At 29.4% G+C, this 16660-nt stretch overlaps 1 protein-coding gene across 1 annotated transcript; it reads right to left on the bottom strand.

Annotated features, from left to right (window-relative positions):
- Positions 1-855: 855 nt before the first annotated feature.
- On the bottom strand, positions 856-3297 carry LOC114179354 (auxin-responsive protein IAA27-like). Its single transcript, XM_028065677.1, has 5 exons — positions 2668-3297; positions 1877-2103; positions 1601-1745; positions 1461-1522; positions 856-1305 (listed from the first exon to the last, which is right to left on the bottom strand). Exons 1-5 carry the CDS (start codon positions 3069-3071, stop codon positions 1268-1270), a joined length of 876 nt encoding a protein of 291 aa, XP_027921478.1. The 5' UTR covers positions 3072-3297; the 3' UTR covers positions 856-1267.
- Positions 3298-16660: the final 13363 nt, after the last annotated feature.

Below are 16660 nucleotides of genomic sequence, written 5' to 3'. Positions count from 1 at the left end.
CTAAAATTGATTTTTAATGAAACATTTTCTTGTAATATATATGATATTGATTATTTTAAACATTTGAATTTGGATTTTATGTGGAGTTTTTTTATGTTATTTCTTTGCTTCATTTTCAAAATAAATTGATTTATACTTTTTTTAGATTTTAAAATATATTATAAACTTTGTCAATATATTACAATAAATTTTTTTAAAGACAAACATAGAGCCAATACTAAAAATTTAGAAAAAAAAAATTCTAGATTTGAAAAAATTCGTATTATATGTATACTTTACCTTGGTTCATAAAACTAATATATTTGAGTTCTTTGAACTTAATAATAACAAGTTAGGTATATTTACATATGTTTATGTTTATAAAAGGAATGCAGAAACAAATTTCATTAATGAAAAATGACTGAATAATCACATATTGATGATGTTGGAAACACTAATAGTTTTAATCTCAACCGATAACAAAGTGAAGAGGGGATGTTCAGTAAAGTGAGGTTCCTAATATTCTTTTTAATCCCAAACAATGATAAAATATTAATAAAAAAATTAGAAATCTAATGAAAAAATAGTATACTTTGATACGACAATGTATGACATGAAAAATCTATAAAATTAATATAGTATAGCAACTTCAAAAGCTCAAAAAATAAAACGAAATAAGTGGAGGTTTGATTTATTTTATTTCTGGAAGTTAAACTTAAATTTCGATAAAGATTAGAATAGTATTAATGTTCAACTCATTTGAGAAAGAAAAAATGTTTAATTGGATATAGCATGTAAAGATTTTAACTTAAAAAAAAAATCAAAAAACGTTTAAGGGAATAAAAAAAATTACATATAAGTCGATGAGAATGGAAATAATTTTGAAAAACACTATCGATTAAAAATAAGTATTTAACTTTACAATATAGGAGTGGTGAAATGCATATATAGAAAGTGTGACTTTCTTTTCTTAGTTTGGCAAGACAAACAAAAGCTCTCTTACAGAGAAAGGGGAAGAGGTTACTACAAAATTTACATACTAAGGCTTAATGACTGTAATTGAAGTGTGGGAGAACAACAACCTAAAACCTTAAACCTCTACATCAAAATGATATAGACGTCTAAAACAAAAACTAATAACATGTTGTCATCAATATAACTTGTCCCCTAAAAAGTTTAGGACACCCCAATCTCCTATATAGAATTATACATAAGAAATAAGGTATTATATGCTTAAATCTCATCTTTCATCCTTCAGGGTCACACCTCGAAACCATACACCATTGTATTAGTTACGACTTTTGCACTTTTCCACGGCCCTAGGTGCTGCAGTGATCACAACTCAGATCAATAGGTAAAACAATAAACATACACACCATAAATAATAATACATAATTCTGGGTGAATGGACGAGTTTTTCCCAATTCTACAACTATATAAATGAAGGAAAACAGAGTATAAGAGATTAATTTTGGAGGTACCTAGCCCAATTGCTTCAGAACTCTTCATTATCCTCAGCCTCTTGCAAGATTCAGTGAACATCCTAAAACAACAGTTCAAATCACTTTAGATTTGCTTCCTTAAACAGAACAAAAAAATTAAGGAATGAAATTGCACTTACTCCCAGGGGACATCACCAACTAGCATCCAATCTCCATCCTTGTCTTCATAAGTAAGAACATATTCTGAACCATGGAGAAGATCCATCAATCTACTTTCACTTAATTTTTCTCGACTGGAAGAAACCCCATAAGAGCCACATTGACCTGATCTTGTCAGTAAAAACATCATCAGAATATGTTACACAAACTTCATAAAATTCGATTTCATCATATTATCTTTTTGAATTGAAATTAGTTATATGAAAACCATTTTCTTCAAGTAGAAAGGAACTCACTGATTGTAAAACAACTAAACATCTTTTCGAGTGCCAAAGAGAGTTCCTTGTAAGTGCCAAAACTATTAAGATCCACTTTCCTCAAGTATGGGGCACCTTCCATGCTCACTTTAACATAAAGACATTCAGACTTGGCTTCTGCCTCAGCATCTTCATTCTTCTGAGGCTGAGAAGCCATTGAGTTCTTCCTGAAGGAACGGATTGGTGGCCATCCCACAACTTGCGCTCTGATTCAAACAACAACAAATTACACAATGATAGGGTCAATTTTCTTCAAAAAGTAGATGATATTTGGACAACTGAAATCTCAATCATATACCAAAACCAAAGATCACAGACAACCAACCAAGACATCCAAGAAAAGTTGTGGAACAACCAAAATAGCTATAACATGATTCTTAATCCTAGTAGAAGGAATAAATTCAAACTACATGGATCACGCAACGCCAACCAACATGGCAAAAAACGATTTAGAAACCAAAGCTTGAGGATAAATTCCAACTGACTACAACATAAAACTAAGAAAGAAAGAAAAAGATTAGCTTATCCACTTACTGTACCACCAGAAAAAAACATCTTGCATCCAACCTCTTGAAAACACAAAGAAAAACTATAAACACTGAACAGAGACAAGACAAACACATAAAACAATTTAATAAAGTCCGAGCCAACATCAACAGATTAAGATAAAATAAAACAGAAAAAGAAACAATGCAACAAAAAATATTAAGCAGCATAGACAGTTATCTAATAGTTAATAGCAAGAACCAAGGGTAAAGAAAAATATATACTTGGCAGCTGGAGCAGAAATCTGAGGTTTGTTCTCATGCAATGGTTTTGGAGAGAGTGGAACAGTTTCTTTGAGAGCAGAAGCACCCAAAGCAGTTGGCTGGTTGGTGCAGTCTGTTGCAGTGAGTGTGAGAGACTTAGCAGCACTAACAGTTCCCCTTGCAGAGAACAAGACAGCATCTTTTCCCAAACCCACTTCAGATCCACCATTCCAGTTTCCAGAACCTCCGTGAATGGCATCGGAGAAGCCCCTCTTGGCCCCAGACACCACCGCACTCTTAAACACGCCCTCCCTCTCCGGCGACTCACGCCCTGGCAACCCAAGCCTTAGCTCAGTGGCCTTCAGGTTCAACCCTTCTTCGCAACCTCCTTTCATTGAAGGAACCTCTTCCAATGCCTCACACATCAACTCCACTTTTAACTGTTTCACAACACAAATCAAGAAAGAGAGAGAGAAAGAGAGAATATATGGAATTAAATAATCACAACACCACAGTAGAAAGAAAGATATATTTGTGCTGTGATGTTATGTGAGTGAAGGAGTGATGGAAGCTTTTCTCTCTGCTCTGTTAAGTAGTGTTAACCAATTGCATTCAAGGGAGTCAAAAAAAAATGACAGGGAAGTGGCAACATTAAACAAAGAACGAGGATGCGGTTTGCAAAAGAAAACGCGGAACTGTTTCCGCTTTATTCTACAAATTTTAAAAAAAATTCTTTGAAGGCTGTGTTTCCTTTTTAGTTTTTTTATAAATTTGTGTGAACCTTTTTGTGACCAACTACTCCGACAATCCACACAAAGTATCCGCCATACTTTGCTTATTTTATACATATCTTCTCTAAAAATAAAGAAGAATGTGTGTTACATACAAAATGATATCTAACCATACCAGTTCAATAATGTTCACACTTATTCTAGTTTCCCACACAATCATCCTTGATAAATCAAACTTAAAAAGGAAAACAATAAGAGTGCTAAATTAAATAATAGAATTAAAACTCAATTTAATTTGAATATATTAACACTGTAAGAGATATACTTAATATTCAGAAGATAAGATTTTGTTAACCATAGTTACTCCCTTTGACAAGTTCTACAGTGTCTATGAAAATATATTGGGGATCTCAAGATAAATAAAGGTGATATAGAGAGATAATAGAAAAAACTAAAAGTAATATAAATTTGAAATTTTGTTTGTGTATATAGTTTATAGGTGTTGTTATTATGCTTTGTAGAATGTGCTAATTTGCACGAAAAAGCTAAGATGCTGTTTGGGTAGGTTGGTTTGCATGGAAGAAAGGTGAGACAGTGAGGGTGGAAAGGTGGAGTGAGGAATCAAAGAAAATGATGGAACGAACAGTGTCTCTCTCGAAAAGCCAAATTTTCATGCCTCTCAAAGATAAATTAATCTCTCACTGTAGCCACCTTCAGAGTTTTTTTTGGCTCTTATGCTTCTTAGATTCTCGTGAACAAAAGAAAAACAAAAGTTTGTTTAACATGCATTGGAGTCGGAGAGGACGATAAAGAGAAAATAAACCAATACCATATACAACAAAAGTGACAACTAATGAAAAAGGAAGAAATTCATATGTTCATAAAGAAAAAACAATAATAGAGAAAGTAATAATATTAATATTGATAAAGATAAAATCCACTCGTAACTAATTTCTATTGTGGGTGTTGTGACATTATTTTTACTACTTTGTCTTGAAGCATTGCTCAAAGACAATCATAGCCCGTAGAGACATGGGAAGGACAAAAACCCCAATACATAAAAAGGGTTAAATGATTGTACTTTATAAAAAAGTTGCAAATATAATTATAGAAGAATAAAAAAACTTGAATAAAGTCAAATAAAATTAAAATATATATATATATATATATTATTTTTATGCAAGGAAAAAATAATCAATTTCAACAAAAGATTATAATAATATGGCCTTAATTTTTAAGAATTTACTTTATAATCTATCTTGTAAGGTTTAAATAATTATCATACCATTTTTTTAGGACAGATATATTAATTAAAGAATTTTTCAAAATGTATAGGATATTTTTATTGACATTATTTGAGTTCAAAAAATAAAAAGGTACGAAAACTTATATGTACAAAATTTGGGATAGATTAACCATTGATAATTTAATTTAAAGTTATAAAAAATATATAACATAAAGTATCAGCTTCTCTTAAAATCCTTCCTGAGAACAAGCATTTTTAATTTGAAATACCAGAGAAAAAAGTGTAATATACAATAATATTTATCTGTATATCAAGAACCAATTTCCTTCTCTTTTTTGAACATATATTTTAATACAAAATAATACTATAAAAAATACATAGAAAATTTTCTTTGAAATAATTAAACAAGCCAAAATATAGGACGATAGCAGTAATTAAAAGAAAGAAAGTCCAAAACAAAATTTACATAACAAAGTTTTTTAAAAAGGCTAAACATATTATTGAAATAAATCTAAAATAATTTTACCTGACATATTATCGCAGGATTTATAAAGTAATATATTTATATCTATTTGTTCACAAGTGCACAATAAGTTATGGAAGCTATAAAGAACATTAGGGACGTTCTTGAATTTTAAAAGAAGTTGTATTTAAATTATTTTTGAACAACAACAATGTCATTCTTTTATATATCTTCAAACATTTTATCCATTTAAAAAAAAAAACAAAACAAAAATTTTGAAATAAAAAACTTACATAGAAAAATATATCCAATGAATGGAATAACATACTCACCAAAAGAAGTCCTCACGAGAAATACGGGTTGGTGGGAGACAAAACGCCGTTACTTTGAGAAGGGAACGGTGTCTCTTTTTCTTTATAATAATTATGATTTTAACAAATGAAAAACTTATAACCTTTGACATATAATTATTCATTAATAATATAAATATATGATTGCTTAAATACTTATGTATTTCAATTAAATTTAAACAAGCAAGTGAGAAGAGTCATAAACAATCAATAACATTGAAACAGGTTTTCTAATGCATAAAAATGAGAAATATATAAAGAAAGTTATGTTCTATTGCTACATACTGTTAATTAGTCGGTAACCAATTTCTTCTGTTTTTAATAAAATGAAATAAGAATGTTGATTTCAAAAGTAGTTATTGTGTTTTCATATATTAATGATCTCAGATATTAAATATCATGTACAAAAAGTTGTCTATTTTGACTTCATACACATGTTATCTTTCTCTTTACGCATCATAACGTAGGTTTTTTTTTTTTTTTTTTTAAGGTGTAGAATGATTAAAATATTTTTTATTTTTTAATTGAACATTGTTCACATATATATAAATATTCCTGAAAATTTTTAATGGAAGACCATAGTTAGCCACAAGATAATGGAGGAACTTGTATGCTGTCTCCTAACTCTCTGACATTGAGTTTCCACTTAAGTACTATTTTTCTCACAAATCATAGTTAGACAAAAAGCAAACAAAATCTAATCTATTTGAATTATGCATTTGTGATTTTTTTTTTTTATGAAGCACTTAGCATTAAAAATAATATTTTAACGGTTACACAATTAAAAGTCAAAGTTCAGCCACTGGATCCTTGGTAAATCAAATAATCTTACACTGACAACTTTTTAAATAAATAGTGTATATCTTTGACACCAAAAGGTTAATGTTCAGAATTTTTTGTTGATTCAAAATTAATTTGAAATCACAAAATTATTAGTCTTAATAGCATATAGTTCGAATCTCTTAATAATATTTAATATTAATTTAATTAAAAAATTATAATAAAATAATTAAACTGGCCAAACCTTTTTCATAAAAAAATATTATTTTTTAAAACCACATTTTTTCTATTTTTTCTTAAGATGATGCGTTTTTTTTTATCGATCCTACAACCTTTCTCTCATTTCTCTTTCATCTAACATTATACCAAATTTATGTTTTTTTGATGATGAAAATAAAAAGTAAAAAATATCATCTTAGTCAAATTTGTGTTTATTGTAATTTTTTACTGTTTTTTTCGTTAACATTTGCATGCAGGGGTGAGAAGATGAATATTTGTTAGTCTATTGACATAACAAACCGTTGGTTTGGAATTTTTTATATTAAAGTAGTTTTAGCTTTTTGTATTAAAGTCAGAACTTTTTGAAATTTGATATTAAATTATTAAATTTTTTAAGTAAGGAAAATTGGTTATAGTTTACTTTAGAATAAATGATCTAGATAGATGTAATTTTGTCATGACATTTTAACTTTTGTTCAAGAAATATGTATTGTTGGAGAATATGCAAAGTGTTGAGTTTTGGAATGGAGAGTATATGCGATGATATTTTTGTTAGAGATTTTCGATTGTGATTCTATATTTAAAATATAGTTAATATATCGTTTTACAAACATTACTAGTTAACAGTGTATTGTATGAACAAAATGTTGAATCGTTGAAAGGAATGAATACCATAATTTGTACACTGTGTGTGTAACTCTCAATGAATTGTAATATATATGTTGATAAAAAGAGATTATAATTTTATGTCATTGATGATAAACATGATGAAATGAAAATTTTGAAATGTTCTACCTAAATTTTGTATAATGAAAGATGAAATATGTTTTGAGTTGAAATCTATATATTTGTGATATATATTAATGAAATATATTAAAGTCACAAATTTGAGATGAGATGTAAATTATTATTTGTATTTATATAAGTAGTGAAACTTGTAATAGAAATACATTGACTTTACTAAGTGTTTTAAATCACATATAGATTCAAATCCTAAGTGATGATAAGTTGAACGAGAGTTTATTGTACATTAAAATGCTATGATTTCCAAATTTTTGTCTTAAACTTAACCTGAATCTATTAAGTTTAAGTATGATTAAATGGTAAAAATATTCATACATTATAAAACTCTTAATATATGATTTTTTTTTTTTTGAAAGACAATATATGTTCCTTGGTATACATCATTTCTTATGAAGATTTATTTGTAGTCTATACCTATGTCCCTGCAAAAGTTTAATGAATTGTATATGTAGTTATGATAATATGAATGAGAAGTGAATGGATGATATAGGTTACGAAAGTATACCTATATATATATATATATATATATATATATATATATATATATATATATATATATATAAAATAAGTATAATTGATCTTAAGGTATATTACAAATAGTTATACTTACTATTAATAATATGAATGAAATCTATTAAGTATTTTGTTATAAGAATAATAGAAAAAAATGACATTATCATTATCAAACTGATAATGATCGATAACTCTTTGGGTTTAACATATTTTTAAATAATAATCACATTAATTTTTAAAATTTTATTTAACTTTGGGTGAAGTATATACATATTAAAGTTTGAAGTGTTGTGTTGATTATTTTCTTTGCCGCAATTGAGAATGCCAATTGTTGAATATATATAAAAGGCATCATAGTATTCAAGTTGACAATGATTTTACTTGAGTGTCAACGCATAATTTGATGCTACAAAGTTTAATAGTATTATAAAAGTTTGAGAAGATATAAATGGTATCACGAGGTCTAAGGATAATATTAATCTATAATGGAAGAAGACCCTCACTTTATTTCCAAGAAAAAGTCTTGTTGCTTTGTTTGAATTTGAGACTAGAAAATGTAATAAAGGAAAATAATAGTAAAAAATAAGATTTAATGAGTTAGTTATGCATTTAAGATCGGGGATTAAGATTTAAACTCAATCTAAAGAAGTAGGAAACCGAAACAAAACACTAGATAGATAACTTTAAACTTAAACACCCTCTAATTCAATTATCAAACAACTACAGTTTTTATGCATCACGAGGGTAAAATCTTTTCACAAAACTGTATAACCAATGTGGACATTAAATTATTAATCGAAAATATTTTTTTATTGAGTGATACATTATTGTTTTGGTAGAAAAACAAAAGATACTAAAGTGGGTTGAATAGGAGGCTTATAACATCCCCGAATGGATTCTATTATTGAAAAATGAAAATTCTGTGTTGTAGTTTATGAGTTTCAGTAGTGAAAATTATTGACAAAAATAAGATAATTTTATAATATATAAATAAAGTATAAATCTTATTTTATAAGTCAATTTTATAAAATTGAATTAAGTTTAAATTTCAATTCTAATATTTCTCACTTTTTTTTTACCCTTCTCTGAACAAAACCATGATGATGGCAATCATGTGTATAAATCCAAACATAGGACAGTGTTAACTATTAAGAGGAGAATTTTTGTGCTTGTGGGTTAGTTAGGCCAAGCCCAATTAAATCTCCATCACAATCCTATGTTCCATGGTCGTGTCAATTTGTGGGGTCCAATTTGTCATGCATTTTGCCTACACTCATGCCACGGTCATAACTGGATAATAAGATAAGCCTCAGCTTTTTAACTAGCACTTGTGAGGATCCTAATCTCTTCTTTTCTCACTACTCAACTATACCATTCAATTTCTGTAGAATATTAGAATAATCCACTGTAACTCATAATAATCCTCATTCATTCTAACTTTAGCTTTCTATGGAGGCCCTGGTCGAATCTATTTATCCATAAATTTTGCACCTGCCAATTGTAATAAACAACAACAAAAAAAATTATATATTTTTCAAAGACAATGATTTAGTTTTGACTGTAATGTAAACTCTGAAGTTTTGTTTATTATCAGTAAAAGAAGCTGAAAAAGAAGTGCCAGAAGAAGAACAAACAGCAAATAACGGAAGAAAAGCTTATGAAAAACTACAGCTCCGAAAGAGGGAATTGAATAAAGTTAAACTCAAAAGTATGAAATGGTTGTCATAATCGAACCAAAGACTTTGTAGTAAAGGGTAGAAGACAGCATGAATCTTCAAAATAACACTCCCTTGACCCCATCAGGGATTTGATAAAACACAAGTGGAGTCCCAACCTACCTTTTTTCTTAATTTTATAGTCCTAAATGGACAATCATATTCCTGTATGAACAATGCCACTCTCTGCACATTTGATGCACTACATCACAGAAACTAGGCCCCACAATTTCAATCGCTTCCTAAGATGCTCCTTACTGAAATAAGTAACAAGAAAATTTAAAAAAAGTTATGTATGTGTGTGCATATGAGTGGGGTTGAGTATATCATCTCTGCATTATTTTTTCACAATGTATATAATTTAATTACCAGCGTGGGTGTAAAAATGCAATGGTAAAGAGTTATAAGATTAACTAAGGTAGGTAGAGTGAACCATCTTCTTTCCACGTCAATCAGAGATCACATCCAAACTTTTCATCATTGGTTTGTTTTTTCAGTCAGGGGGGAGGGGCTTCGTGAATGAAAAAAAAAATGTTGTGAGAGTAAGATCTTAAGAATGATAATAATACGCAAAAGTAAGAAAGTCCCATCATGCAAAGGCGTGTGTTCTTTCACGTGTATGGAGTGGCTGGGGCTTCATTGCGCATGGATGTACTGCCACAATAAAAACACTGTGTAGTGTTGAATCGCAGGGCATAAACAAACAACACATTCAAAATTTAAACATATAACATCATTTTAGGAGCTGAAATTATTATTGATGGCGTGGCAAAAGGAAGGTTGAATGTTACACTATGTTGTGATGTGAGTGCAATCCAAGCACACCACTACCCAAGTCAGGTCTTATTTCTGCTAAATGGAATTCACATTCATCCTTTTACCACAGAGTAGGGTCATATCAACGTCCTTAATCTTGTCACCTACGTACCACAGATGAATTTTCAGATATAACTCTAAAAGCCTCCAGGTAGTAATGTATTAGTATGAGTTGTAGAAAGTTTCACGTTAATTTGAAATAAAATAATAGTTAGATAAAAAATTGTAGTTATTAGTCAGAATGTAACTCTTTTTCTTTAAAAATATAATATAAGTTTAAGTGTCACGATTCAATTATGTTTTAATTCACTTAATCTCTGTCACAGAATAATTAATGTCACCTTTATTTGAAACAATTGAATTAAATTTAAAGTCTAATCAAAGATGACTGTATCAAACATGAATTATTCAAACTTATTGATTACCATTGAGCATACTCTTCTCTTGTAGCATGAAATCAGGAGATGGGAATTTCACCCTGGTGGTCTAATAATACTGGACCCATGGCCTATTCTTTTCCCCTACATCAGTAAAGTATGTGCAATCATGATGGTGTGCCAGCTGCTAGATTAACTACAAGGTGAAGTTGAGAAAGAGAAGAGTGTGACATGAGGGACATAAATTGATTGCTCTTTACCAAGGTAAATCTAACATTTGTGTCTCATCACAAATCAGCATCACCCTTTTACCTTGTCTTGTTCAAAGAGAAGTAACAAGGTCCTCAATATAAATAATATGCTAAGGTTGGTTATTTGGATGGACGGTGGAGTAGTGGGATATATAGCATAGGTACGTAGGGGGATTAGGAACAAAAATCTGTATGTTGGAACATATATTCAGTGATTTTATTCTCTTTCAAACTTTACTTTAATTTCATTAACTTCGCTTTATTAATTGGGTAGAGCGATATGTTAGGAATCCAAGTGTAAGTCTAAGTCCCACATTGACCAGTATTGAGAAAGTAGAGCACCATATAAGGATCAAGGCCCATAAACCCATTGCCTTAAGGTTTTGGGTTGAGAGTGGTGTCAATATCTTATGTGGTTAGGCTCAAGTCTCATTGGTGTGTTGTATCTCCCCAGTGAAACCCCCTCCTCTTAAACCTAACAAGTGGTATCAGAGCCGATGGTTAAAATCGGCTCAGACGAGTGCAGTATGGTCCTAGTATCGAAAGTCTTCCTGGCAAGGGTTTCAGGTAAGCGTGTCCCGTTAAGAAGAACGGCGGTACAGTAAAGGAGTACTCGTGTGGTTGGGAATGCTTCCGCTGGAGGGCCGGCTCAGACGAGTACAGTATGGTCCCTGTATCGAAAGTCTTCCTGACAAGGGTTCCAGGTAAGCGTGTCCCGTTAAGATGAACGGCGGTACGAGAAGGGGTACTCGGTACGAGAAGGGGTACTCGTGTGGTTGGGAATGCTTCCGCTGGAGGGCCGGCTCAGACGAGTACAGTATGGTCCCTGTATCGAAAGTCTTCCTGACAAGGGTTCCAGGTAAGCGTGTCCCGTTAAGATGAACGGCGGTACGAGAAGGGGTACTCGTGGTTGGGAATGCTTCCGCTGGAGGGGGAGTGTACCAATGTGGTTGAAGGGACTCACCCTTGAGGGGGAGATTGTTAGGAATCCAAGTGTGATTCTAAGTCCCACATTGGCTAGAAATGAGAGAGTAGAGCACTATATAAGAATAAAGACCCATAAACCCATTGCCTTAAGGTTTTGGGTTGAAAGTGGTGTCAGTGTCTTATGAGTTGGGCTCAGGTCTCATTGGTGTTGTTCTCCCCAGTGAAACCCCTCCTTATAAAACCTAACACGATAGGAGTGTACCGTGACACCGTACAAGAACATAATCTGAGCCTCTTTGGTTCAGAGGATATCGAGGATGGTGGTGGTTTAGAAGAGTTCAAGTCTAAATAAAAAATAAGAGGGTAAGAGAAAAAGAGAACTTTAGATAAGGTGAAGGAATATGTTGAAGTATTATATCGGATGCATAATAGAATCTCTTTTTCGAAACGAAAAATAAATAAATGTTTACTCTCACAGGTAGCTTTTATGTAAAATATGAATTCTTTAGAGTTTATGATTTTTGTCTTTAAAATTCAAGGAAATAAGAATTTTTTAAATGTCATAACTTTTTTAATCTAAACAAATTAACACTATATTCACGTTTACATAAATTATTTGAATGTAACTTGATTTATAATGAACTCATTTTGTGACGTGATGTGTTGAACTGTATAAATAAATAAATGTATAGTTATATTTATATTTTTATAAATAAGAAATAATCGTTAAAATAAACAAAGAAGGTAAAAAGTAACGTGGTGAACTAAAAAATGCCTTAAATAAAGAGAAAAAGCGAAACAACTTACATTAAATATCCTTCGCATTTAAGGAGGAACCGTGTAATTGTCTTGTTCCCGAATCTTGAAAATGAGTTGTGACCTACATATTTGTGTAACATGAACCTTTATATAAACAAATACATGATTATATTTGTATTTTTAAAATAAGAAAGAATCAAAAAAGAAAGTAAAAATTAATGTGATAAATTAAAGGGAATACAGAAATTTTAAATAAGAAAAAAAAAAGAGGAAAAGTAAGATGTAAGTGTTTTGTTGCGTCAAAAATCTTGGAAAAAATATTGTGAATACAACTAAGTCTAAACTCATTGTTTGAAGGTTTTTTTTTTTGAAGTTAAAGTTAAGTCTCTTTTCAAGTTAAAGTTAGGTCTCTTATGTAAATTCAACTTATATTTCATTAGTTAGATCTCTTATGTAAATTTGACTTATATTTTATTGTTGCTGAATCTTCTTAGTAAACTCTTTCAAAAGATTAATTAGTTCTAATGAGTGACATTTTCCTCACAGATGAAAAATTCTTATTAAAATCAATATTCTTTGTATATCTAAAAATTTGTATTACTAACTTAACTTTGTATTTTAGAAACGTAAAATTAGTCTTTTACTTCATCCTTCACCTCATCTCAAAAACTCTTTTGTCCTTGAAAATTTTCACTACATCATAAGTCTTTTTCTTCACTTCTCAAAAGTTATTTAAAACACTCAAGTTCTCCACTTATGATAATTCAAACGCATCAACAAATTATTATCATAACAAAGTCACTATATAATTCAACTTTTAATAATTATTTTAGCTGATATTTTGAATAAACTTCTCTAGCATATCAAAGTTAACCAATTTTGATTTTCTTTCATCAAAATATTCCTTTTAAATATTTTTTAATCAAATCACTTTCTTACAATATATATATATATATATATATATATATATATATATATATATATTTATATATATTTCAAACTATCTCGATTTTCGTTATTTAGCTTATTTATTACAACATTTCTCCAATCATATGTAATTATTTAAGTTATCTTGCAATATATGTTTATATTAAAGAGTAAGAATCCTGAAACTAATTCTTGTTACCCTCTCAATAACATTTACCGATTATAAAATATTTATGATAAATAATTTTCCTTTTTATTATAGTAATAAATAATCGAAAGATAATATAAATACTAATAAAAATTAAACTAATTAAGTTCCTTTTTAGCGTAATTTTTATTTTTTTTTTCTCTATTTTCTCACAGGCACACGTATTATGACAGAGCTGATCGCATCCACTAATACCGGTTGTGCCGAAAAGAGAGCTTTAGTGGCAACCCAATGAGTGTGGGACGTATGCACATAACACAAAATGAGTCATCACAACGCACCTATTTTCTTACATAGGATCAAGGCTCTATACTGCTGGTCGGGTCTCAAAAACAAAAGGAATGAAATTATAAGATTTATGAAAAGAAACAAAATTAGCAGTCCACGAAAATTAAAATTATAAAAAAAAATGTTAAGATTTTAAAAAGTTATCTATGTTGCTAAGCGGTGTTTGGAAACCTGTTTTTGAGATAAGAATTTTGTGCTACAAGCTTTTGGTTCTGATGTTTTTCTATCTTTGTTTTTGTTTCTTAATGGAAATCACGTATTTCCATGTATAATTTTATTTTATTTCCTTAAATTTCAGTTACATTAGCTTCACTCTACATATTTAACTTTTTACTTTTAGAGATATTATGGTATGACTTATAGTTTATTTTTTGTGATTTTGAATTTTCTTTTTAGAAATTAGTTACGTGTTTTTATGTTTTAGACTTTCTTTTAGAAATTGGTTATGTTTTTATCTTTTTGAGCTTTCATTTAGAGATTATTTTATGTTTTATGTTTTTGGATTCAAGTCTTATAGGGTTTATATGTTTTCTTAAATTTATGTATCTATATATAGAGGTACCAAAAATTGATATAAAGAGAGTCATATTATATGCATTTGCATTATTTGAGAGAGAATTCTCTTATTTTTTGGATTAAAATTCTGATAATTATTAAAAATTAATATTTTTGTGACGAATCTATACCTGACTTATCAATTTGTTAAATTGTGATGTCTTTTACCCCTATTTTATTCTTTGTTCTTTTCTGATTTATTTTTGTTGTGCTTCTTAAGGATTCATATCCAGAAACGATCATACTATTGGATAAGATCGTATCAATAATCAACTATGAAATTAAAGTAGGATAATGTTATCAACAATTTATCATAGAACTTTTTTTCCTTTTTATTTCTCTACCTTAAAAAATTGTCTTATGAAAAGTCTCGAAATTGAACATGTAACAATTTTTATTTCACCATTTTATTATTGAATAATCTTAATATTATTACTAAAAGAATGTAACATGTTATATTGTTGATGGATTGAAATAATATTTCCTAGATATCAATTTGATAAAGTTAGTGAGTTTTTAGGTCACTAGTTAAACTAGTAAGCCTATATTTAAAATACATGAACATACTAATGTTAAAAGTTACATTAAATTAATATATATATATATATATATATATATATATATATATATATATATATATATATATTGTATTCATATGTATTATGGATCCAGTAAAATTATTTTTCTTGTTACTGAGAAATGAATCGGGTAATAAACATTGTCTTGAAAAATAAGAAAAGAAAGTTAATAAGGATTAAAGACATGATTATTAAGTTTGACATTTACAATTGTCTAGTGAGAAGGACTTCTAGATATAGATGATCAACATGAAACATATCTTGATACAATGTATTTATCTTGTTCAAGAACCTAACAATTGACATCGTATTTGAAAAGTACCATAGAGGTGAGGGACTTATGGGTAAACTAAATAAATTTTAATTAAGAGTCTATGATGTATGGTCACGTTTCAAAGAAACATTACAAGTAAACCAAGTATTAAAATGAGAGTTTCAAATGTTATAGATAAACGAGATAAATAATATACAAAAATATAACGCACAAATATATTCTCACGATACTGAGTTAAAATTCACATTAAATATATTATTTGAGTTAACTTATAATTCATAAGAGCCCAACAAATCGAGCACACAGTTTTGAAGTTTAGAAAGTTATAAAAGTGAAACGTGATCATCAGAAAAGTGAAATATTCCTATATTTCCTTCGTTAACCACAGTCCTAATTTTAACCATTTTGGGTATTGTTGCAATTCTAGTACTCTGAATTGGGAAGCAACATCCACCATTATTATAAGCCATTTTTCATTGAAAGGTAAAGAATATTTGAAAAGCATTGAATGACACATAATGATGTGATTGTGGAGTGTGGAAGACTTTGAGCATTCTGTGTTGGAAGACTTTGAGACGACTTGAGCAGTGAGTTGAACGTATAAAGAAATTGTAGCAAGTGCTAATTTGACTTTTGAGACAAATAGCTATGGCTACTACCTTCAAGCCACACTAAATTAATATCTTTATAATATACCAAAAATGGAAACACTGAAAATTTTGATTTGCAGGTGGAACTAATCATTTTTTCTACTTTAAAAAATTATGATGTTTGACACAATAAAATATGGGAAGAAAGCATAAAAAAATAAATGTAATAAGGACTTTATTCCTTCTCATGACATAAATTAAACTTATGTATTCACATTAACAATCAGGTGTGTGAGCAAGACAACAATTTTATCATTGTGAATTGAAATTCCATTTAAAAAGAAGTAAAGGAAGAAATAAAAGATAGACCGACAGATTTTTCATACTATTTGTATTCAATCATAAACCTTATGGTAATTCATAATAAGGATAATTTCTGATTGATAAGCTTTTACAGAAGACATGCCTATTAAATTCTTAGTAATAAGCTATATTGAAAGCAGTGTTTCTTTTTCTATTTAAGCTGATACGTAGCACAAACACTCTCGTGGACTTAGCAGCCTCTCTTACTAAGGGAATCATCAGAAACCCGTTTCAGAGAGCTTCATGAAATACATCAACATATTGTAGTTCAAACGTGTTC

Source organism: Vigna unguiculata, chromosome 3 (genome assembly GCF_004118075.2).
Source record: "Vigna unguiculata cultivar IT97K-499-35 chromosome 3, ASM411807v1, whole genome shotgun sequence".
Lineage (NCBI taxonomy): Eukaryota > Viridiplantae > Streptophyta > Magnoliopsida > Fabales > Fabaceae > Vigna > Vigna unguiculata.
This window is presented reverse-complemented; position numbering and strand designations above follow the sequence as displayed.